Genomic DNA, 23,064 nt, shown 5'->3' with positions numbered 1-23,064 from the left:
TATGGCATTTGCATGAGAGTGGCTGGCATTCTTCCCAGGACCTCATCCACACCTACGGGATTTGCTTGAGTCTGTGCTGACTCAGGAGCTGGGAATGAGGTGTATTTGGTTGCTATTTGAACACACTCATCCTTTCAGCTTTGTGGACCTTTGCAAGAGTAAATGAAAACTACAAAACAAAGACATGCTTTCACTACTACTGCTGCTAATAGGAGTGGCTTTTTAGAGGAAGAGGGTGTTGCCTTGTCAGTCTTAAACAGACTGTGTCAAAAACGTTCCCTCCCTTTCACTTTCTCTGACCTCGTGGCTCTTCTCCCTCCATCACCGGCATTTTCCCTTTCCTATCTTAACACCTTTCCTATCTTAACACCTTTCCTATCAGCTAGAAAAAAACAAGGACTGTTTAATCTGGAAACATAACCAACTTCAAGGTCTCTCCAGCTCCTGGGTTAAGTTTTAAGAGAGGTAATGTACTTCTGTTATCCTGCCATTGTGTCTCTAGCTTGGTATGAACATTGAGAAACAACATACTAGAATGTAGAACTATATAATCTAGAAATGTACCACAATTTATAATATTAGTTATTAGTATTTATATATTTATACATTTCACTCGTATATGAACTGGAGTTTCATTAGAGAATAGTCCTGTGAAGCATATGGCACCATAATATGTGCTTTTGTAACAAAATGGAGGTATATTAAAATACAATTTTAAAGCTATGTTAACATTGAAGTGACAGACAGCTTATGAATGTATTGAAATTCAATTTGAGTGAATCTTGGTGCCAATTGTGTACAGTTTACAGTTTTGTATGAGGCATAAGGTATGGGGAAATTTCTGATACACATGAAAAATGGTGATTTTTGCTCTCGCTAGTGTACCCATCATGTGGTATCTGAAGTGTTTTGGCGGCAAAATTTGTTTGATAAAAATGAGCTTAAAGCTGAGGAAGTATTTCCTGTCTCTTCAGCAACTGTCCTGTTGTGATAAGACTTTTGTCTGTCTTTCTAACCCTAGACTTGCCATATCAAGGTGGTCGGGGTTGGGTAGTGACGGATTTCGTGTAATTGGAGTATAAGTATAAGGAATAAGTCAATATAATCAGCCCAGATTACATTTGAAATGTGTTATTAGGTTATAGTTATTTTGTCAAGCATTACCTGATTACACTGTTATTGCATCTTTAAAATATGGCAGTTTTAAAATAAAATTATGAAATTATTATGTCCTTTTTTTCAATGAAGTATCCAATTAAGTATTTTTTATAGTTCTATTATCATTTATGAACAGCATACTGTGGTGCTTCAACAGACTGCACACATCAAAGGTAACTGACTGGTGCATTTTGAGTTGTGAAAGTTTGCTTTCAGACACTGCCCCACTCACACAATGGTAGAAATACATCTACAGTACATTACAACACAGACTGTAAGAAACTGGTCATGGATGTATTAAGCAAAATTGCTTTAATGGGTAAATGCCCTGTGTTCTGCGTAGTTGGGTCAAGGAGAACCAACTGGCTTGACTTGCCCTTGTAACTATTTCTGTATAAGTGGGGCCACAGGTAATGGCAGGAATGGGAGACATCGGGGTGGAGGAGTTCACCTATGGGGGGAGGGGGGTGATAACAGAGGACAAAGGGTGATAGCAGGAAGGAGGCTGTCTGGGGGAAGGGGTTCAGATGCTAATTGTTTAGGTCTCAGTGAGACAGACAGAGTACACATCCAAGGGTATGAGTTACAGATACAAAATAATGCTACAATTAGTTCATGTCTCTTACAACCGTAGAATGGCAATATTTTCGGTTCTATCAGATATCTGACTATTACAAACAAACAAACAAGGCTGACTTCAGTCAGTTTTTATTCGCACAAACGAATAAAAACACACACGTGCATATATAGTGGCGACATAGGACACACACGCAGGCCTGAGGTCGCAGTGAATGCAATCTCTGCATTTCTCCCATCCTGGACTGTCCTTCCTCCAGGACCCCCCAGGAGCAGTGGGCAGCCTTTAGGCGCCCGGGGACCAAGTCAAGTGATCCGTCTTGGTCAGGGACGGACAGTTCAGTTCTTCTGCATGTTTTTCTGTTGGGGTTCTTAGTGGAGGAACCCCCTTGTGAACACGGGGAGAACATGCAAACTCCACACAGAAAGGCCCGGGAGATAGCCCACCTGAGCACTGGAGGCCTGGGGAGAACCTATAGCGCCCCATGCGGGAATCGAACCCAGGACCTTCTTGCTGTGAGGCGGCAGTGAAGCACCTGATATATATATTGATATATATATACACACATACATACATACATACATACATACATACATACATATACATATATATCATACACACACACACAAATAAATATATATATATACATACATACATACATAAATATCACACACACACACACACACACACACATATATATATATATATATATATATACTATATATGTACTACGGATCAGGGTATTTATTTGTTTGTTTTTGTCATGTGTCCTGTCTGTAGAGCTAGAGGTGCTTATAGCCGTGTAATGCTAGTCAGTGCAGCTGAGGTGTCTGTGGAGCTGTGGGACCCTGTCAGAGGGAAGGTTACACCAGTGTGGGCCTGTTCAACAGCACTGTTAAGCTGGGACCCTGTCAGAGGGAAGGTTACACCAGTGCGGGCCTGTTCAACAGCACTGTTAAGCTGGGCATAAGCTCTAGGGGCTCCCACTGAAATCCTGTTAAACATGTTAATATGGCCTCAGGGTTTGTCACGGACTATACCTGCTCACACTGATCACGTAGATAAAATAAAGGAGATCTGTCCATCCCTGTGTTACCTACCCTCTCCACGGACTATACCTGCTCACACTGATCACAGCAGATAAAATAAAGGAGATCTGTCCATCCCTGTGTTATTTACCCTCTCCATTTTGAGTATATTCATCTCAGTATATTTCTCCTCAGAGCTCTTCATCTCATACCAATTCCAATTCCAATTCCAGTTCCAATTCCAGTTCCAGTTCCAGCTCCATGTCCCTCTCTCTCATCTCATCTTATCTTATCCCCCCCCCCCCTCCTAACGAGAGCCAAGCATCGCTGGGGATATCCTCACTCCGGGCTCCTCACTGTCAGTTCGGTTTGCAGAGTTCACTATGTCCACCAACTCCTGTAAAAATAACCCTGTCCACTAAGCTGCATGCATGCAGCTCCTCACGCCCATCCCATCCGGGCGAGTAGCGCTACCTGTGTTGATCATAGACCTATATATGTCTATGGTGTTGATGGCCTCGCCACACGCAGGCAGCCTTAAAAAAGCCCTGAGCTTGTAAGCTAATTAGCATGTTCAAGTGCATTACCCACTCGCCGCACTGTCGTTCCCCCTGCCTCGGCTAAACGCTCTGGGCAAAACCTCTTCCTTTGGGAACGTGTTTTTTGCTCGAAGTGAGGTGGAGAGATACAGGTCCAATGTTTCCAAGTGTCTTTAAAGGCCTGCTGTTGAATCCCGACACATATCCTGGTGAATTTGGGGACATGTTTTCCTTAAACAACCTGTGGATGGATGCATGCAAGGAAAGCTGTCATTCCGCCGTAGTGATAATAAGTCCATGTGACAGATTTGGAAGCTAAAGGGTTAAAAGGAGGAGGTATTACTTTCCCTTAGACTCCCTCCATCCGAATCTCTTCTCCTCCCTTTCCCCTCCTCCTTCTCTCCCACCCTCCCTCTCTCTCTCTCTCTCTCTCTCTCTCTCTCTCTCTCTCTCTCAGAGCATGAACTAAGCTCTGTGTCTCCTCTCTGCTTAGGGATTTCCACTGGCAACTCCTCACAACCAAAGCCTGGATGTCAACGCTCAGAAAACTCTGAATGAAATACCCCTTCTTCAGCTGAGAGAAGACACAGAAAACCAACCACCAGAGAGAGAGAGAGAAAAAAAGGCGGCAGAAGATAGGAACATCTAGTTTGCATTTCTGGTAAGTAGTAGAGTGAGTCATGTCCTGTAAGGATTACATCAGAAGCGCTGGCGGGAGGAGGAAGCAGTCAATAGTGAGGGAGTCTTGCATCAGACAAGGGCCATGTGGTGAGACTCAGGGCTGTGAGCCGCTCAGGTACAGACGCTAAGCTACAATTTCTTTGTTCCATCAAAAGAAATGAAAACTCATTGCTCTGCATACAGGTCTGCCTTTCGTCTCAGTTGAAGCCATTTCTCTAAAGCTTGTTTTATTCAGAGGATTTCCCATTAATGTGATGGAAACATTTAGACAGATCATTATGAAACACAGGAATCTAAATCTGCACACACCTGTGTAAAGACACATCCATGGTTCTAGCTACAGGTAGCAGGTCAAGGTAGAACTACACTGAGAATGTTTGAAACAAGTGGTTGTTGATGAGTTTCAAATGGCACAAAGAGAAGAAATGTTTCAGCAGGTAGATCTCTGTGTAATTTGAGCCAACTCTGAACTCATATATATATCATGCAGTTCCCAAAAACATAACTTACTTGTTGTATGATAAGGTCAGGTCATTTTTAAAATAAAAGCAAAAGCATTTAACCAGTAAATCAGTACACTGCCTAACTCAGAGTTATTTAAAGGCATTTAAAGATTTATTTAGTGTGTAATTAATTAATTTAATGGATATAAATCTCTCCATTTTAATTTTCGTTTTCTTATTTCTCAGTGACCTTTCAGGGCTTCTTCTTACGATGCAGTAGTATCTAATATCTAAACTCACAATCAGTTCAGTCTCGCAGCACTTGCTCTGAGAGTGCGTCAATGAAGTGCATACACGTGGAAAACACATAGTTTAACTTTCCACACTGCGTGTCGGTATCATGCTGTTTCTGTGTGTTTAAATGATTAACATTCAGCAACCGTGACTAAAGATCTTCAGAACGATGGCCTTAGCTGACCCTCCTTAGAAAAGCAAACAGTAAAAAAATGAGGTTAGAGTCTTATCGTCAAACCGGACACTCGAGTTCCTGTTTGTGCTTGTCAAAGAGTCTGGGGACTGATACAAGGGAGCTGTCTGGAAGGGAGAGCTTTGGTTTGTTTTTATCTCACATGTGCTGTTTCCTAAGGTAGATCAGTGAAATGTTTCTGTAAGTATTTCCTGACCTGAACTCTCCAAATAGATTCACTGTAGGTGTCCACACAGAGTACATTGTCAGTTATTTCCCCTGTTTATGTGTGTTTTCAATGTGGACAGTTTTTTTTTTCAGATGTTCTTGACAAAGAAGTTTAGGTTTATTTTCATTGCTTTGCATCATGTATTAGCTGTGTCATCATCAAGAAACTAGCTTGTTGAAGAGGTCTTCTTACTCATTCTACACAGAAAGAACATCAAAAAGAACACCAATTTCCAAACTGAGGGCCCCCTCAATACACCATATTTTGTGAGAAAGAAGGATAAATATAATTATATTTCAAAGACTTTTATGGACAAAATGGTCGAGACTGTATTTATATCATTACACTGGGTCAGAAATATGTACGGGGTCACTTAAGTTCATTAACGCACAGCCCCCAACAGTGAACTCGCTGTCTCTATCATTATACACCATTTTCTATCTTAATTACTCTCAGGCCTGTGGCATAATACATGTTGGTAAAATTAAAACCCACAATTTTTGCTATTTCAGACACAGAGTGCCCAGTTGGGCTGTGTAGGAGGTGTGTGTGCCTCTAACTGAACAGAAGCAACTATGCGGAACACAATTAGGAATAACACTACCCATTTACACTAGCTTCAACTGCACATGGATGACACATATATGTCACACGTCCATCATCACCACAGACAGCTGAGGTAGTATCAGAGGGTAGTGTTTGCTAGCCATGTTTGCATGAGCTCACACAGATGATCTTATATTTAAGAATGAGTCATTGATGAATATGACACCTGTTGCGAGCTTACTACGTTGTTTTCCATGCACCATTATAAGAGGGTTATCCCAGCAGCTGTTGGATATGTAGACAAACACTTCCTGGTCCATTGTGGGACCAGCCAATGACGAGGCTCTTTCTCAGTTACCGGTGCACTGCAAGGATTAATCAAACTGTCACTGAGACTGTAGTCACAGATGACTCCTAACCGCGGAGGTGTTAAAGTAACGGAATACCTCCCCCATTCATTTCAATGACCAATGGCTTTAGCTACCTCTAGGAACTACTAGGAAGTGCGAAGATGACCACTGACATGTTGTTTCATGGTCCGCTGTTTTGGCATCATTGATGAATCTATTTGCATGACTGGCTCACAGACAGAAGTTAACAGTTGGAATCAATAGTTCATGAACTGTAACACATAGACAGGACTTAAACGTGTAATCATAAATGAAATGGTACCGCCAGCTATTTAGCACAGTGTTTACCACTTGAATTAATGTACTGCTAGTACTTAACTAGTTGACTGTCCACATGAGCTTAAACTATATTTGGATACAGGTCAGTGGTATTGGCACCAAGTCGTGAGCGTCCCTTTCAGAAAAGAATCAGGAGGTTACAGACAGTATAACACGCGTGCTTCTCTGATCGGTGATCATGAACAGGGCATATGGCTCACAGCGGGTGAGGAAGTGCAGAGCATGTATGAGTGCATCATTGAGGTAGAGCTCAGTGACTGTTAGTGTAGTGACAGTAATAGTGAGCGTATATCAGGAGGAGAGTAGTGCTTGTGGTATGACACATATAGTACTTCATAGACAGAAACTCACTGGTCACGAATACAGAAAGTGGCTCATAGTTGGTCGTGCACAGACAATGTGAGCACCTTAAACGCAGAAGCATTGCTGAGGTAAAGCTCAGTGACCACGGATAGTGGAAATGCCTCACAGCTTAATGAGGTAAAGCACACACTGCACATACTGTATGAATGGCAAACAGAGAGATGCTCCAGTCCCAGTGATGGAGTGAATGGCAAACAGATAGATACTGGGTGTCCAGTGATGGAGTGAATGGCAAACAGATAGATACTGGGTGTCCAGTGATGGAGTGAATGGCAAACAGATAGATACTGGGTGTCCAGTGATGGAGTGAATGGCAAACAGATAGATACTGGGTGTCCAGTGATGGAGTGAATGGCAAACAGATAGATACTGGGTGTCCAGTGATGGAGTTTATGATGTACAGGTATATGCTGTGTGTCTAGTGATGGAGTGAATGGCGTACAGATAGATACTGTGTGTCCAGTGAGAGTGTGAATGGTTTGCAGCCAGAGACAGTGGCCTGGCCTGTGACAGAGTTAATGGTTTTAAGAGAGGGAGTGGCATGTGACCGAGGGAATGGTTGGCAGGCTGAGACAATTCAATTCAATTCAATTCAATTTTATTCATATAGCGGCAAATAGAATTGTCTCAAGACGCTTTACAGAGGGAATGGTTTACAGTGGACAGTGGTCTGTGACAGGTGGAATGGTTTACAGTGGACAGTGGTCTGTGACAGATGGAGTGAAGATGTTTATTTCTGGGAATGAACAGCATATTCATTTTTGTGTAAAAAGGCGTAATGTGTGTGTGTGTGTGTGTGTGTGTGCACGGGGGGGGGGGGGGGGTGTCATTGTGCAACGCATTGATAGCAAAGAGAGAGAGAGAGAGGGAGGGAGAATTCAAACTGTCACAGAGGTGGTCATTGCATGATGACACTTTCCTTGGCTGATACTGTATACATTCATCCAACTATGCTACTCTGTTAGGGTAAAAAGTGAGACAGCGAGACGAGACAGAGAGAGAAAGAGAGAGGGAAGAGAGCAAGAGAGAGAGGGAAGAGAGAGAGAGAAAGAAAGAGGGAGAGAGAAAGAGAGAGGGTGTGTTTGTGGGCTCTTTGCTGAGTGGACTGGATGCTAATGTTGCATAAATAAACACATAATGTGTGTGCATGTCTGAAATGTGTGTAGGCATCATTTAATTGCTGCTTTTGTCACGGCAGGTAATTTTGCTTTCTAAAAAAAAGTTTTAAAGTTGTTTGGAGAAAACACATCATCTGATAATAGCACATGCTAAGTACTGGGGAGTTAAACTAGTTCATTATAGCATTGCTCTTGTTTGTTAGTTAAAGGGTAGGGTGATATTACACATAAATTCTACAAGAATCTGAACATTTATTGGTGTAGTAGTGGTCAGTATCAGCTATGAGGGGGGCCAGGAAATGATGGGTGTGCTTCCTGAAAGTGTCATTGTGCAACGCATTGATAGCAAAGAGAGAGAGAGAGAGAGAGAGAGAGAGAGGGAGGGAGTGTTGAAACTGTTACTTAGAGATGGTCATTGCATGACGACACCTTCTGGAAACATACCCTGGGCTGATACTTTATACATCCAACTATGCCACCCTTAGGTTAAACAGTGAGACAGTGAGACAGTGATACAATAGCCAATAACAGCCAGTTATCCTCCTCTCTTACAGTGAGACAAAGGCTGCCTGCTAGAGCTCTGTCTGTCCATCCTCCACAAGTCCAAGTGAGACGAGGAGTTCTCCCTCAGGCAACATGGAGCTTCAGAAGATGACTAACGGGCACCACTGCACTGACCTGAGCCCAGAGAAGATCACCCTGGAGGACGGGTGAGTGCGACACGGGGAGAGAGCCTGCCTGTCACCCAGAGTGTGAATTATGCAATGGAAATTGGGACGGGCATCTTTTTTTTCTGAGTAATCCTAACACTTGGGAATTACAGATTACACCACAGTTGTAGAAGTACACTATATGTAAATGTTTCGACCCCCACACACTGTTACCTTTGACTTCTTTGGGAAGGTCAAGTCTGAATTGGGAAGGTCAAAGGTGAAACCCCATTATAATTTCTGCCATGTTAGAACCCCACCCAGCCTTGAACCCTGGTCTCTGCAGCACTGATCTGTCACCATGACAACCATGATTCCAAAGAGCCAGGTTCATGGCACATTCTAGTCAAAGCACATACCCAACTGCAGGGATGCTATCTGGTCACACTGCTCTGTCACGGTTTCTCGTGTGATAGATCACAGGAGTTTCACTGTTTATTTCTTCCTCAGGTTTGAAGGACTGGAGAATGCAGAACATGAGAAGTTCCTACCTCATAAACCCGATGGGCAGAAGGTGGTTCAGTTCACAGATGTGAGTGGAAAAAAGTTTATAGTAATATAAATAGTCCCCTGTTTGTTTGTTAAAAAAAACAACCACGACTGTGCTAACATGTACTAGCCTGTATGTGTGCCATATGTTTAATGATTCATTACGCGATGATCAACAAACCAGTTGTTAGCGTATAAATACAGCCTATTATTGTTGCTTGTTGTTGACAGTGTAAATAGATGGCCTGTAGAACGTATATGATGGCCATTTGAAGTAAAGTTGGGTCAAGTCCGATTTAATGTGTCAACACCACCCTGTCACTACAGTTCACCCCCTAGATAACAACATGGTACAATAACGGGACCTAGTAGATTAGACGGTTAATCTGCCTGGATATTTAGGTTACAGGCATGGGATTAGTATGTGAATCTAATTCATGTGGTTTGTGATTATAAAGGTAGAGAGTTTTTTTGCGGTATAAGTGTGTCTGAGCTTAAACTCAGATCAGGCTAAGAAAACGTTCTCAGTAAAGTGGGCCAATACACACACAGACCCACACACACACACACGCATAGACACACATGCACAATCATGTATACACACACACACACACACACACACACACACACACACACACACACACACACACACACACACACACACTCAGAGAAAGAAAGACAGGTAGCGGTTAACCAACCTGTGGGTATGTGCCAATGTGGTCAGTGTGGGTGTCAATCTTGAGAATACAACATTAAGAAGAGTAGTAAGACGTCAGACAGAAGTCACCCTGTGTGTGTGTGTGTGTGTGTGTGTGTGTGTGTGTGTGTGTGTGTGTGTGTGTGTGTGTGTGTGTATATATATATACAGTATATACACTCATATAGCCCATGTAAACAGTACATACAAAAGTATGGTGGAAGTCAAAAGGCAATTAGCTTGATTAGCATCGCTTTAGATTAGCACAACATCCTAGCCACCTTTTGAAACTGAATCTGCAATGGAGGTTGCAATTATGTTTTCCTATTTTGCCATTTGCTAGGGTTTGTGTGAAGTAGCTAATTGATGTGATGAACCTGTTCCTCTCCTTGCAGTTTGAAGGGAAAACTTCCTTTGGAATGTCCGTGTTTAACCTCAGCAACGCCATCATGGGCAGTGGCATCCTAGGCCTGGCGTTTGCCATGTCTAACACAGGGATAGTCCTTTTCATGTAAGTAAACCTCTCAGTGTACCTGTGTGTGTGTGTGAGTGTGTGCGTGTGTTGTGTGTCTGTGAGAGAGAGAGATAGAGAGAAAAAGAAACAGTATGGTGTACATAGTGGTGTATGCATAGGTGTGTGTATGTGTGTATTTGCGTGTGAGTGTGTATGTGTGTGTGTGTGTGAGAGAGAGAGAGAGAGAGAGAGAGAGAGAGAGAGAGAGAGAGGGAGAAACTTTCTGAAATGAGAGAACTGAGCTTTAGAAAAGACAGTTGTGTGCGTAACAGAGCGGGTTAGACAGCGAGACACTGAGAGATCAAGCCGGCGTACGGCCGTGGCTTTCACCCACTCTTTACTCTCTAAGCGAATTACAGCGCCAGTCCCCGCTACGGCCAAACTCACCACCTCGTTCACATGACCGCAAAGCCTAGAGAGATACAACGGTCCACAGGCCAGAATTATGTACGGCTAAATCCAGGCTTCCGGCTCTCACTCTCACTCCCTCTCTCTCTCTCTCTCTCCCTCTCTCTCTCTCTCTCTCCCTCTCTCTCACACTTACTCCCTCTCATGCGTGCAGCGTCCCAGCCAGACTCCTCCAGATCAGATAAGACCAGCCTAGGGAAAGAGAGAGAGGGAAAGAGAGAGAGAGAGAGAGAGAGAGGGATGATGACAAATGTTGTTGCTGCAGGATAAGTCCCACAGAATATAAATAAATTCTACACAAATAAATAAATACAGAAGACACACAGACGTACACTGTTACCAACCTGCATGCTTCCACGAATAAGAACATAAAGAGTGAACTGAAGCATGCAGTGCTATGATCAGTGCTAACCTAGACAAAGCTGAAGCTGGCCGCAGACGAGACAGGGTTCCATCTGTATGATCTGTGGACGTTGTGTCTGGCAGAGAATTGTGGTAACCAGCGATGAAATAGTAGTCAAGAGAGCAGAATTGAGTTTTGAACCTCAGATGCCTTTATCTAAATGATCACTTAGGTGTGGCGTATTTCCAAGGATGCCAAGGAATTTTCCATTCTAGCCATTAAGAGTTTTAGTCATTTGTAGTGAATTTAACTGAGCTTCCAGGACACCACATCGGTAATGGAGTTCGCTCTGCCACATACCCTTAGAGCTTATACATCAATGGCTGATTTTGACCAATGTGGGCTCGGCTAGTACCATTGCTCTGTTGTACAGCACGAAAATATGTTTAATTTAGTGTTGTGTAGTTTAAAAATCACTTGTAGGAGGGTCACTGCGTACCAGTGCAATGCTGACTTACCGCACTGGAGTGGATTGAGTGGGGAGTGTTACACCTTGTGTTAGTGACAGGTGTGAAATACCAGAGTCATTTTAGTGTTAAGCTGAAAGGTTACGCTATGTCCTTAGAAGCGTGTCCTGGTCACGGAACGGCAGTCACCCGGTGACTCATACAGAGATGCAGCCGCCGTGCTGCCAGGGATAAGCAGCTCTTCCCAATAGGGACAAGCAATGTGCCTGTTTGGTTTGGGCTCGCTGGTATTTATACAGCAGGAATGCACTCAGTTCAGAGAATCCCACTGTAGATGTAAACACAGCTCAGTGTAATCACAATGTCCTGGAACAGTTGTTTGTTTTCCATGTGTGTGTGTGTGTGTGTGTGTGTGTGTGTGTGTGTGGGTGTGTGTGTGTGTGTGTTTAAATACAGGTGTGAGTAAGACCTTGTTTTGGCCCCCACCCTCTCTATCTTTCTCTGTCACACACACACACACACACACACACACACACACAGACACACACTTGTGCTGTCCTCAGTCTGATCTGAGGGGATATAAATAGTCTGTTGTGATCAGATCAAAGACAGGTCTGCCAGGACTTGTGTGAGCAGGCATACACACGTACTGTATGTGTGTGTGTGTGTGTGTGTGTGTGTGTGTGTGTGTGTGTGTGTGTGCGTGTGTGTGTGGTAGGGAGGAGGGATGTGGAGGCAGACTCAGGCTTTTCTGGGTCAACAACTTGTGAAATCACTGAGATAAAGGATGCTTAATCACCCAAACACACAGGTGTGAGCGAGGGTGTGTGTGTGTGTGCGTGCGTGTGTGCGCGTGTGTGTACGTGTGCTCGTGTGTGCGTGCGTGCGCTGGCCCAGAGGGCTTCGGCTGATTTGAAAGGCAGCGATGCTAATGAGATTAAGGACATAAGACGAGGGTGGTTCATAGTCATTATCACTGTCAGGGGGACAGAAGACGAGGGGGGGTCATAGTCATTATCACTGTCAGGGGGACAGAAGACGAGGGGGGGTCATAGTCATTATCACTGTCAGCTCTTTGTGTCCTGCCATGACTGTCACTCATTTAACTTGAATGCTTTAGTTGAGGACAACAAACAGGACTAACTCGGCAGATGAATGTCAATGAAAGGGTCTTTTTCTAATTAGGATTAATGGCATATAGAAAGAGGGTTGTTGTGTTTCAGGGCACATTCAGATGAAAGTAAAGTATTTAAATTATTCTAAATAAAAAAAAAATTCTAAATGTGTTCTCTTTGGTGCACACATGATCAGGAAAGGATGTCTTCTTCTCTCTCTTGTGCTTCAGCTGCATTAAAAGGACCTCATGTTGGCCTCTAACAGTTGTAAATTCAATCTGAGTGGCATCCATTTTTGTTTGTCACAGCACATTTGTGTTTGTTTGTTTATATTCAGTGTGCTCAGTACAGTGTTCATATGTAAGTACTATATTATATTTTACCCGACAGAGTAAGATAGTATATTTTACCCGACAAAGTCAAGAGTGGGTTGGGGATTCCTGAAGGATCTCCCCATGGCTGTGATCCCTTGAACCTCTGGCCTTTCCCCGGCCACTCTTATTCATGTCCTATCGCATTAATAGTACACCAGTATGTACAGAAGTACATACTCCCTAAGGCGACTTCATGTACTGTATATCTTATCTATCTCTGTCTGACAAAATACTGACAAGGCCCCATTTTATATTGATTGATTGATTGATTGGTTGGTTGGTTGATTGTTTGATTGATTGATTGATTGATTATTTAATTGAGTAATTGGCAGATTTGACCCCGGTTTGCTGCAGGGTCGGGTCCAGTGTCACTGTGTTATAAGGTGAATTAACAGTCTCCATGTCCCCAGCCTTCTCTTGACTTTGTCACTGGGACTTCCTGATTCAATTTGGGTGGCCTGCGTTACGTCTTGCAAAGCATCGTGGTACTGTTCCCATCATAACTGAGAGAGAGAGAGAGAGAGAGGTCGAAACACAACAAAGCTTTTAGGAGACATGGCTCTTCTACAGTGAATATTGTTTTTCAAATATGACAGTGTCGTTTTGTAATGAAGTTTTCTGCCTGTATACTTACTTACTTACTTCTTGTTTGTTTGTTTTCCTAGAATCCTGTTGACATGTATTGCTGTTTTATCAGCCTACTCGATCCATCTTCTGTTGAAAAGTGCTGGAGTAGTTGGTAAGAACTGAATTTTTTCATTCACGTTCTATTCTTTTTAGAATAATGTGAGTGTGTGTAAGTATGAGTTATGCTATGTCACATTAAATTTGAAGAACAATAATTGAATATTTTGTTAATCTCTTCCGATGATACTAGAATATTATTAGGGTGATAGATATAAGACAAAAAATATAGTATCACGTACTACATCAACACACGCTATGTCTTGGCTAAAGCGCAACAGGATTTTCAAACTACTGCTACTATTTATTCTAAAATTAACACCTAAGTGGAACCTGTTTGGTGGTGTTCTCTTGTCTTGTCAGGTATCCGGGCTTATGAACAGCTGGGGAACCGAGCCTTTGGACACCCAGGAAAAGTCGTGGCGGCTTGCATCATAACTATGCATAACATCGGAGGTGAGATCATTGTTTTTTTTTTTTTAGGGTCACAATAGGGTGGGCATGATAGAGTTAAAATATGGTAACAAATCTCGGTAGAATTACATTAAAACGTTTTTCCTAACTTTTTATATATACACGTAGTTGATATGTGATAAGAAGAAACAAAGAGTGTCTTAAGACACTGATCACTGATCTCAAACCTGCTGTTGTTTGGCTCTCACACCACAGCCATGTCCAGCTACTTATTCATCGTGAAGTCGGAGTTTCCTCTGGTCATTCAAGCCCTTATGGGAGATTCAGACAACTCTGGGTAGGTGTAAAGAGAACGTTTTGCTATTTTGCTTAAGAACGTCACCCATAAACGTTATCTCACCTTTGCCATGTGTGATTGAAGTGTGATGCATCTTCCTGTTTTCCCAATGGCAGACAGTGGTACTTGAATGGCAACTACCTCATCATGATCGTCAGCGTCCTGGTCATTCTCCCCCTCGCTACCATGAGGCAGCTTGGTATGTCCATACGTCCTCCTCCATCACACACGGAACTGTGCAAAAGTGTTAGGCACGTTTGAAACCATTTTTACACTGTAGGTTTGAAACAAAAATGTAATTTTTTGATCATCATTCACCAACATAAAAAAGTGCGAACAAAAGAGTCCAAGTATATAGACACACTAAGCAGCTCAAAAAGAGTAATTATTGTAATAAATAATTAAACAAGTTAATGCATTTCTTATAATAAATAATATAATTAGTTATAATAATAACAATAATAATAGCATAATCATACTATCATTTCAATAATATGATTATGGTTAAAATAATTTGTGTAAAGACAAATGCCAAAAACCTTTGCACAGTACTGTACTCCTGCCTGTCATAAGCCTGTGCTTCCCTCTCAAATGTGAGGACATTTGGCTTCACTGGAGCAGCAACACCAAGCTCATTAGCAAGTTAGCCAAGAATGTATTAGAATCTATTACAGTTAATGTATTAGAATCTATTATCCCAACAGTTCCCACTTTTTACCACCTTTGTCTTCTCTGACTTGTGTACATATTTTATCAATCCTTTTTATTAGATTGTAAGTAAGTAAGTAAGTAAGTAAGTAAGACTTTATTTATGTATATATATATACTAGTGTTGTCAAACGATTAAAATATTTAATCGCGATTAATCGCATTAATGTCAGAGTTAACTCAAAATTAATCGCGATTAATCGCAAATTTTTATCTATTCTAAATGTCCCTTCGTTTATTTATTTTTTCCATCATTTTATTTTTATTTTAATGCCCTTATCAACATGGAAAAGTGGATTGGCTTGCTTTATGCAAATGTTTTATTTTTATTGAAAACCAACTTTGCCAAACAGGGCGGTACAAAATAAAATTATAAAGTGCACATTTCAGGTAAACAAGGACTCAGCCTATAGTGCAGTTAAATGATGGCTTAATATTGTCTTTTTTTCAAGTTTGCTGGGAACATAGCAGTCAGGCCTCTTATTTCAGAAACAATGAACCGTAACAGTTAGGTTACCAATAAAATGTAAGCCTACTACTTATTTGCTTTCAGCCGGCTGCCTGTTGACATTTTCGGACAACAGTGAAGCTTGCTTCTTTTGCACAACACAACTTTTAAAAGTAAACTTTACATTCAGAAGCTTTTTATCATCCATTTCGCCGTATCGCGCTCACCATTCACTCAAACCGTAACGTTAGCATACTACACAGTTTGCGAGGCCAAAAAGAACATTAATCTAAAAAAAAAAAAAAAAAAGGAAAAAAATCCGCGTTAATCTCGCGATAAAAAAATTAACGGCGTTAAAATGGGTTTGCGTTAACGCCGTTATTAACGCGTTAAACTGACAGCACTAATATATACATAATCTATATAACATATATATATAATATATAAACTTAAAATTTAAATTATAATAAATTGTATTATATAATATAAAATGCATTTGTATAATTGTTACATATGATTATGTGATGCTTTAAGAATTCTTACACCAAAGAATGGAATTCCACACCAAATGGCTGTTGCATATGAAAATAGCTTCACCTTGTGCTTTTTTGTGTGTGGTGTTTTCAGGTTACCTAGGATACACCAGTGGCTTTTCTCTCTCCTGCATGGTGTTTTTCCTCATTTCCGTGAGTGTTTAATAACCAGCTAATAACATCTTATAATATAGTCATATTTTATATATATATTTTTTAATGGATCTAACCTGACCGACCCAGACTGGTACTGATGTGGGAACAGATCTAGACGAAATGGATTTCAGAATCTGTCACTGGTGCTTGCGAAATTCATCTTGAAAAAGTCAAATTGATCTGAGTTTCCATCACAAAACCCTTGTTACTGTGGAACCATATTACACAAAAACAGTGTGTTACAAAGGATACAGAACATCAGTACTGTTTAGTTGCATCAGTGACACTGTTACAGACTGATAATTAGTCTGTGACACTGCACTTAGTGGTACAGTACATCTATATGGTTACTAGGGCAACGTAATGGAAAGTGTTGCTGCCAACTTGATCTAGATTTTCAAACGTGTCTCCCTTTGCTAGGTGATCTACAAGAAGTTTGCAACTGAATGTCCGTTATCTATGATGGACATGCACTCGACCAACACAAGCTTGACCAACACAACAGGGTTGTACATGTCTAGTACAATACACTCAACGGGGTACGCGTCTAGTACAGTACACTCAACGGCGTACGCTTCTAGTACAATACACTCAACGGGGTACCCGTCTAGTACAATACACTCAACGTACCCCACCACAGAGTTTATGGCGGCCACAGAAGGCCCTTCTCCTACAGTCCCTCATGAAATTACAGCGATCACTGAGAGCCTGGCAACCGTCCTGCCGGAGCTGCAAGACATCGCAAACAATGCCACAGATTTCCTGTACGCCTTGATGAATTCAACATTTTCAACTATTGGAGACGTGAGCACGACCTCTGACCTGAGCTCCACGGATGCTGGCATCACAACCATGGCGAACTATATTCTGGGCACGACTCCAGAGGGCGACTATCCAACGGCTCAGAAAATGGTCTCCCATGACGACCACAGCATGGCAGACGGCCCCTGCGAGGCTAAAATGTTCACCATCAACCTCCAGGTGAGCAGCGTGAGAGACTTCGGTCTCTGTCTGTATCTGTGAGAGGCTACTCTGTGTTGAAATGGTGTGAAGTGCAAGACAAGGAGCATTCACACAGTTTAATGCTGAAGACAGATCCAGACGGGAAGATTAACGTGGTCAGCATAGTTGCTCTCTTCTTTATGCAATGCATTCTGGGAATTTCCAGGGGGAATAACACGTCCAGGGAAATGGAGTGATTTTTCTCAGAGGAACACCCTGAGTGACCTTAAGGCCCATGTGTTTTTGCCTGAGTGACTTTAAGGCCCATGTGTTTATGCCTGAGTGACTTTAAGGCCCATGTGTTTTTGCCTGAGTGACTTTAAGGCCCATGTGTTTTTGCCTACAGTGACTTTAAGGCCCATGTGTTTTTGCCTGCAGTGACTTTAAGGCCCATGTGTTTTTGCCTGCAGTGACTTTAAGGCCCATGTGTTTTTGCCTACAGTGACTTTAAGGCCCATGTGTTTTTGCCTGCAGTGACTTTAAGGCCCATGTGTTTTTGCTTAGGGTGACCTTAAGGCCCATGTGTTTTTGCCTGCAGTGACTTTAAGGCCCATGTGTTTTTGCCAACAGACGGCGTACACCATCCCCATCCTGGCATTTGCATTCGTGTGCCATCCGGAGGTTCTTCCCATCTACACAGAGCTTCGCAAGTATGTCCCTGTTTTACGACCGCCTGTATAATGACTTTTCTTCATTTCAGTTGAATTACAGGGTAGGTACTGAACGGTACTGTAGGTAGTGTACTGTACTGTAGGTTAAAGTGAATATTAGTCTATGCTATTACTGTAGTGTACTGTACTGTACTGTAGGTTAAAGTGAATATTTGTTTCCCCCTTGCAGTCCAACCAAGAAACGCATGCAGGCAATTGCCAACATTTCCATAACAGCCATGTTCATCATGTACCTGTTCACCGCCATCTTTGGTTACCTCACCTTTTACAGTAAGAACCTCCTTTGTGATGAGGTCTCTCATGACACATCATTCGATTTGTTTTTCTTGATAATGGTGTATGTGTACGTCTTATGATAGTAAATGTTCTTATTGAGTACATGCTTGATTGACAGATTTGCACAATTTACCTCTTGGAAGTGTTATGCTTAAGGTTAGAGTTAGAATTACGATAGGGAAAGGTATCATTTAACATGTGTAATGTATTTAAAATGTATTTACACAAGAAGAAACATCCTTAATGTCAGATTCAGCATTTACTTTGTCTGTCAATTAGGAGGGCTAATTCATTAATTAAGCAAGGAAATACTTGGTACTCAAGGACATTCAGTCTTAAGTGGGCCTGAGCAAGGCCTGAGCAAGGCCAAAGCATATCTTAATTAAAGGAGCCATCATGACCAATCATCATCCTGAGAAATGTAACCCTGTTCCTGATCATGTAAATGTCTAGTGAAAGCCAGGGAATCTAATGTTGACACGTGAAGTATAATTGTTGGTGCGTCTGTGTGTGTTTGTGTGTGCGTGCGCGTGTGTGTGTGTGTGTGTGTCTGTGTGTGTTTATTCTTCCAGCTCGTGTTGAATCTGAACTTCTGCACACGTACAGCAACAGTGACACCCTGATCCTCTGTGTGCGCCTGGCTGTGCTGATGGCAGTAACCCTCACGGTCCCTGTGGTCCTTTTCCCCGTAAGAACATCTCTCCTCACACTTCATCTCATTCAGCCACTGGGAAATAACGTAGTCAAATAAAGGGTTAATGGTGGAAGCAAGATGAGCATGTCTGGCTAACTTCCTCTGGACTTAGCACTGCAGGTGGACATTAGCATTTCTTGCTAACATCTCCAAACATAGCTTTAGAAACTTTAGAAGTTTCCACATGGAAAACCCATCATCTTAAGCATTTCAGACAGAGTAGCCTGGAGCAGCATTAAAGATAAAGATAGGGGACAATAAGAAGGAGATCATTTATTTGTCAGTTTCTAATATACAAGTAGGAATGAATCAGGCTCTCCTCTCCTCTCCTCCTCTCAGATCCGCAGGGCTCTGCAGGAGCTGCTGTTTTCTGGGAAGCCTTTCAGCTGGGCTCGCCACATCATCATAGCCATATGCCTCCTCTTCATCGTCAACGTGCTGGTCATCTTCGTACCCAACATCACACACATCTTCGGTTTCATTGGTGAGTTCTCCGACCTCAGGTTCTCCGTTTCACCATTGGTTGATCATCCAAAGGTCTACCAATGGATGCATTCTTGTACACTTCTGTTTAAGGAAGTACACAGTAAATTCATTTGCTTATGTGTCTGTTTTTTTCCCCCCTAAGACTAAGATTGTCTAACAGACTAAAACATGCATACAAACATACAGATTCCTGCTTTCAAAAGTTCAAAGTTCAAAGTACTTTATTGTCATTGTCACAAAAACGAGACAGACGAGGTAGCATCAGACAGCTAAAAAACTTAAGTTGCTGTGCACATTAACTGCCACAGCTAAATAATAATAAAAAACAATTAATAAATAAATATGCATTTATTAAGAGGTTATGTTCCCACATATCTTCCCACAGATTTAAACTTGTCATAGCTAGGATAAGACTAAGGCTAAGATAAGACTTATAGACTTACTATTATTATATTAACTATATTATATAATAAGACTTACTTATTATCTTAACATGGTACAACTTCGCCAAAGCTTTACTATAACAGCAAAACTATTTCAGTATTTATGAACTCTATTTTTGGTTTGACTGTTCAGGGGCCACCTCTGCTCCCAGCCTCATCTTCATCCTGCCTGGAGTCTTCTACCTCCGCATCGTCCCCGAGGAGCAGGAGCCAATGAAGTCCAGACCCAAGATCGGGGTGAGTAGCAGCCTCATGGGCGAAAGTACCCCTCCCCCCCCCTCCTCGGAGATCAAACTAAGATCTTCCTGTGTGGTAGCATTTACTATATACACACACACACTAACACACACACACACACACACACACACATAAAGAGAGAGGGAGAAACACATTCACACAGAAAGATGTGGTAGTGAATCCTTCCTACCACAAGATAGGAAGGAAGAAAATACCTATGCTCTCTATATAGGAGAGTATACTCTCTATAGTACCTACATAGAGAGTACTATAAAGAGTACTTTATATATTTATAGTGAGAACTATACTATTTAGTATAGATTTACTATACTGAGTATAGTACTTACTATACTTAAGTATAGTATATAAGTTACTATACTTACAGCATAGTAAGTAGCGTACTACTACTACGCTAGAGTAGTAGCGTTTATAGAGTAATCGCTAGGCATTCACTTTCCTCAGTAAGAACAGTCATGCTATTGGGCTAGTTTATTATTGGGCTAGTTTATTATCGGGCTAGTTAATAGTTTTTTTAGGGCTTTGTTTTTCTGCACAACCACATCCTAATTTCTGGTGTTTTTCCAGGCGGCCATGTTTGCGGTGCTCGGGGTCATCTTCATGGTCATGAGCATATCCTTCATCATCCTCGACTGGACGTCCGGAGAGAGCCGGAGTGGGGGCGGGCACTAGCCACACAGCCAGCAGCAGCAGCAGCCAATCAGATAATGCAGAGGACAATCCAGGAAACACTCCTACATACCCCGCCACATCCCTATCTGCCCAATCACCCACAAGGCCACAGTAGACGGAGGTGGGCTGGAGGCGGAGCCTAACAGCAATGGCAAAGACTGGACCCAGCAAAAACACCATAACAGGCTTCATCAGTACTGGCAACTAACCTGACATCTTGTTAACTGTTAAGTGGTGTATGTATTAAATTCTCCGGAGCTAGAAGTGTCTCAGAATACCAAAAACCGTGAGGGTGGAGGGGCAGTTCCACTCTCCATGGCAACGTGCCTGCAGTATTAAGCACACATTTTCTGAAGAGTAGGGTGCAAAGTTCTCAGGAAAGGAAAGCGATGCCACAGCCCAAAGATTTTCAAACTCGACTGACAAGCTTGGACACTACAGGACACTACTGTGTTTGTAAACAGTGTAGGAACTCATGTAATGGCCCCTAGATTGTGAGTATGGAAAGCAAAAGGGATCATTTGTCACACCAACTTACCAGCACCCCTGTAGGTTTCTTCGTTAGCACAGCAGTCTCCTTCATTGCCAAACTCTTCACATCCTCGTGGTTTTTCGTAGCCTGCCTCTCCTCCCCAAAGTGTCCCTTCACATGAGGAAATGGGACGACAAGAAGAAAAGCAGTCAAAAGAAGACACCGAAAACTGACTCCTCATGACAATTCAAGTGACTGAAAACTGTGATGGCTCTGTCAAATCAGTAACTCTGTATTATGTACTGTATTTATAAGAGATTAGTTATGCTGTTTAAGCTCTGGGGAAGCATTAACATTTTCGAGCAAAAAAAATAAATAACAGATGATCAAATTATGCCATTTAAAAATTGTTTCTGTCTGCAAGGTAGAGTTTTGATCTACCTCTGAAGGTTACTGAAAGTATATCCGAATGTAAAAAGTTTCCACATGGGTAAAAATGTTTGTATGTATTTATAAGCCATAATATTCCCAGTAAGTCTTTTTATATCTCAGAAAATAAATAAATACAATGGCTTTCCGTGAGGCGTTTCATCCTCATATTGTACATATGTGTCCTGCTTAAATCGTAGACTAGATTGTTTCTCTGAAATCCATATCAGGTGGTAAAATGCAATGAACTGAAACTAGTGAGACGTAAAGTACAGTAAAAGCCCATACTTAGCACACAGCTGCACAGACAGTGGTAGATAGAAACTTGGCAGTATTGTGCATACTGACTATAAGGCTTGTTGCTATATCAGACTAAACCACAGAGAGGAGCTGTTTGTATCTTGTCAGTTCTTTTTTTGTATAATCAGATGGGACAATCATGAATGAGTATTAGTTCCCTGTGTTAAATGTGCTAAATGAACAGGCTAATTTTCAGGAGATGTGTCATTTGTAAATGAACTGTAAAATGTCATTTTTGGGAATGTATACATAGTTTCAACTAATCCGAATTAACTTAAATGCATTTTTTCAATTTTAATTAACAATTTTTTTTAAGGTATGAATTGTTTAAATGATATTAATGTATAATGATGTATAATTTATGATGTACGGTGACTCAGTCTGGATCGTGGAAAAGAGTTAGTACAGCTGAGCCAGACATCAAGACACCGTGTTTCGTTACCTAGGTTACCTATGCTAGGTTCACAGTCAACCAAAGGGCTTCACGTTCTTCTGAAAATCAGTCTGTATGTGTCTGTGTCTTTTTGTCAATTTCTTTGTTCAATAAACAGAAAAAAGTTTGAACATGCTTTTAATAAATTTTGTTCAAAGCAAATTCAAGGACAGCTCAGACCTATTCACAGAAAACCATGAATTTGAGAAAGTTGATACTTTACACTTTGTTGTGACCCATTTCCTGCCGAATCAGAAGAGCCAAACTCGTTAATCTGATTTGTTATGTAACCGAACAGCCAGCCATCATATGGTACTTTATGGTCCAATCCCATACAGAAAAGTAAGTAATGTTACTGAGGTGACACTGAACTACAGGAGCCCCACTGACCCAGTCAGCTTTAGAGCTTACCTCTCACACAAACACACACACACACACACACACACACACACACACTCTCACACACACACACTCCCTCTCTCTCTCTCACACACACACACTCACACACACACACACACTCCCTCTCTCTCTCTCACACACACACACACACACTCCTTCTGTCACACACACTCTCTCCCACACACACAAACACACTCACATACACACTCACTCACACACAGTCACACTTACACACACACTCTCTTTTTACACACACATACACACACACACTTGATGAATGTGCATTCAGTTCTGGTTC

The 23,064-nt window shown here is 41.8% G+C and overlaps 1 protein-coding gene across 5 annotated transcripts; it reads left to right on the top strand.

The window, feature by feature from the left end:
- The first annotated feature begins 240 nt into the window (after positions 1-240).
- On the top strand, positions 241-22,498 carry LOC105893633 (sodium-coupled neutral amino acid transporter 5-like). 5 transcript variants are annotated; one of them, XM_031566986.2, is made up of 17 exons: positions 241-465; positions 3,796-3,963; positions 8,392-8,547; positions 8,998-9,079; positions 10,129-10,244; positions 13,620-13,693; positions 14,002-14,094; positions 14,308-14,389; positions 14,506-14,588; positions 16,173-16,231; positions 16,655-17,215; positions 17,807-17,886; positions 18,077-18,177; positions 18,756-18,871; positions 19,217-19,361; positions 19,940-20,043; positions 20,629-22,498. In XM_031566986.2, the coding sequence occupies exons 3-17, from the start codon at positions 8,474-8,476 to the stop codon at positions 20,731-20,733; spliced, it is 1,875 nt and encodes a 624-aa protein (XP_031422846.1). In that variant the 5' UTR covers positions 241-465; positions 3,796-3,963; positions 8,392-8,473; the 3' UTR covers positions 20,734-22,498. The 5 variants fall into 5 exon arrangements, with proteins under 5 accessions (XP_031422846.1, XP_031422847.1, XP_031422848.1 ...); XM_031566987.2 differs by lacking the exon at positions 241-465 and adding an exon at positions 3,620-3,638; XM_031566989.2 differs by lacking the exon at positions 241-465 and having other exon boundaries at positions 3,724-3,963; positions 16,655-16,749; positions 16,780-17,215.
- The last annotated feature ends 566 nt before the right edge of the window (positions 22,499-23,064 follow it).

The sequence above is a fragment of the Clupea harengus genome, chromosome 4 (genome assembly GCF_900700415.2).
Source record: "Clupea harengus chromosome 4, Ch_v2.0.2, whole genome shotgun sequence".
NCBI classification, from domain to species: Eukaryota; Metazoa; Chordata; class Actinopteri; order Clupeiformes; family Clupeidae; genus Clupea; species Clupea harengus.
The sequence above is the reverse complement of the archived record's forward strand: the minus strand, read 5'-3'. Positions and strand labels throughout refer to the sequence as shown.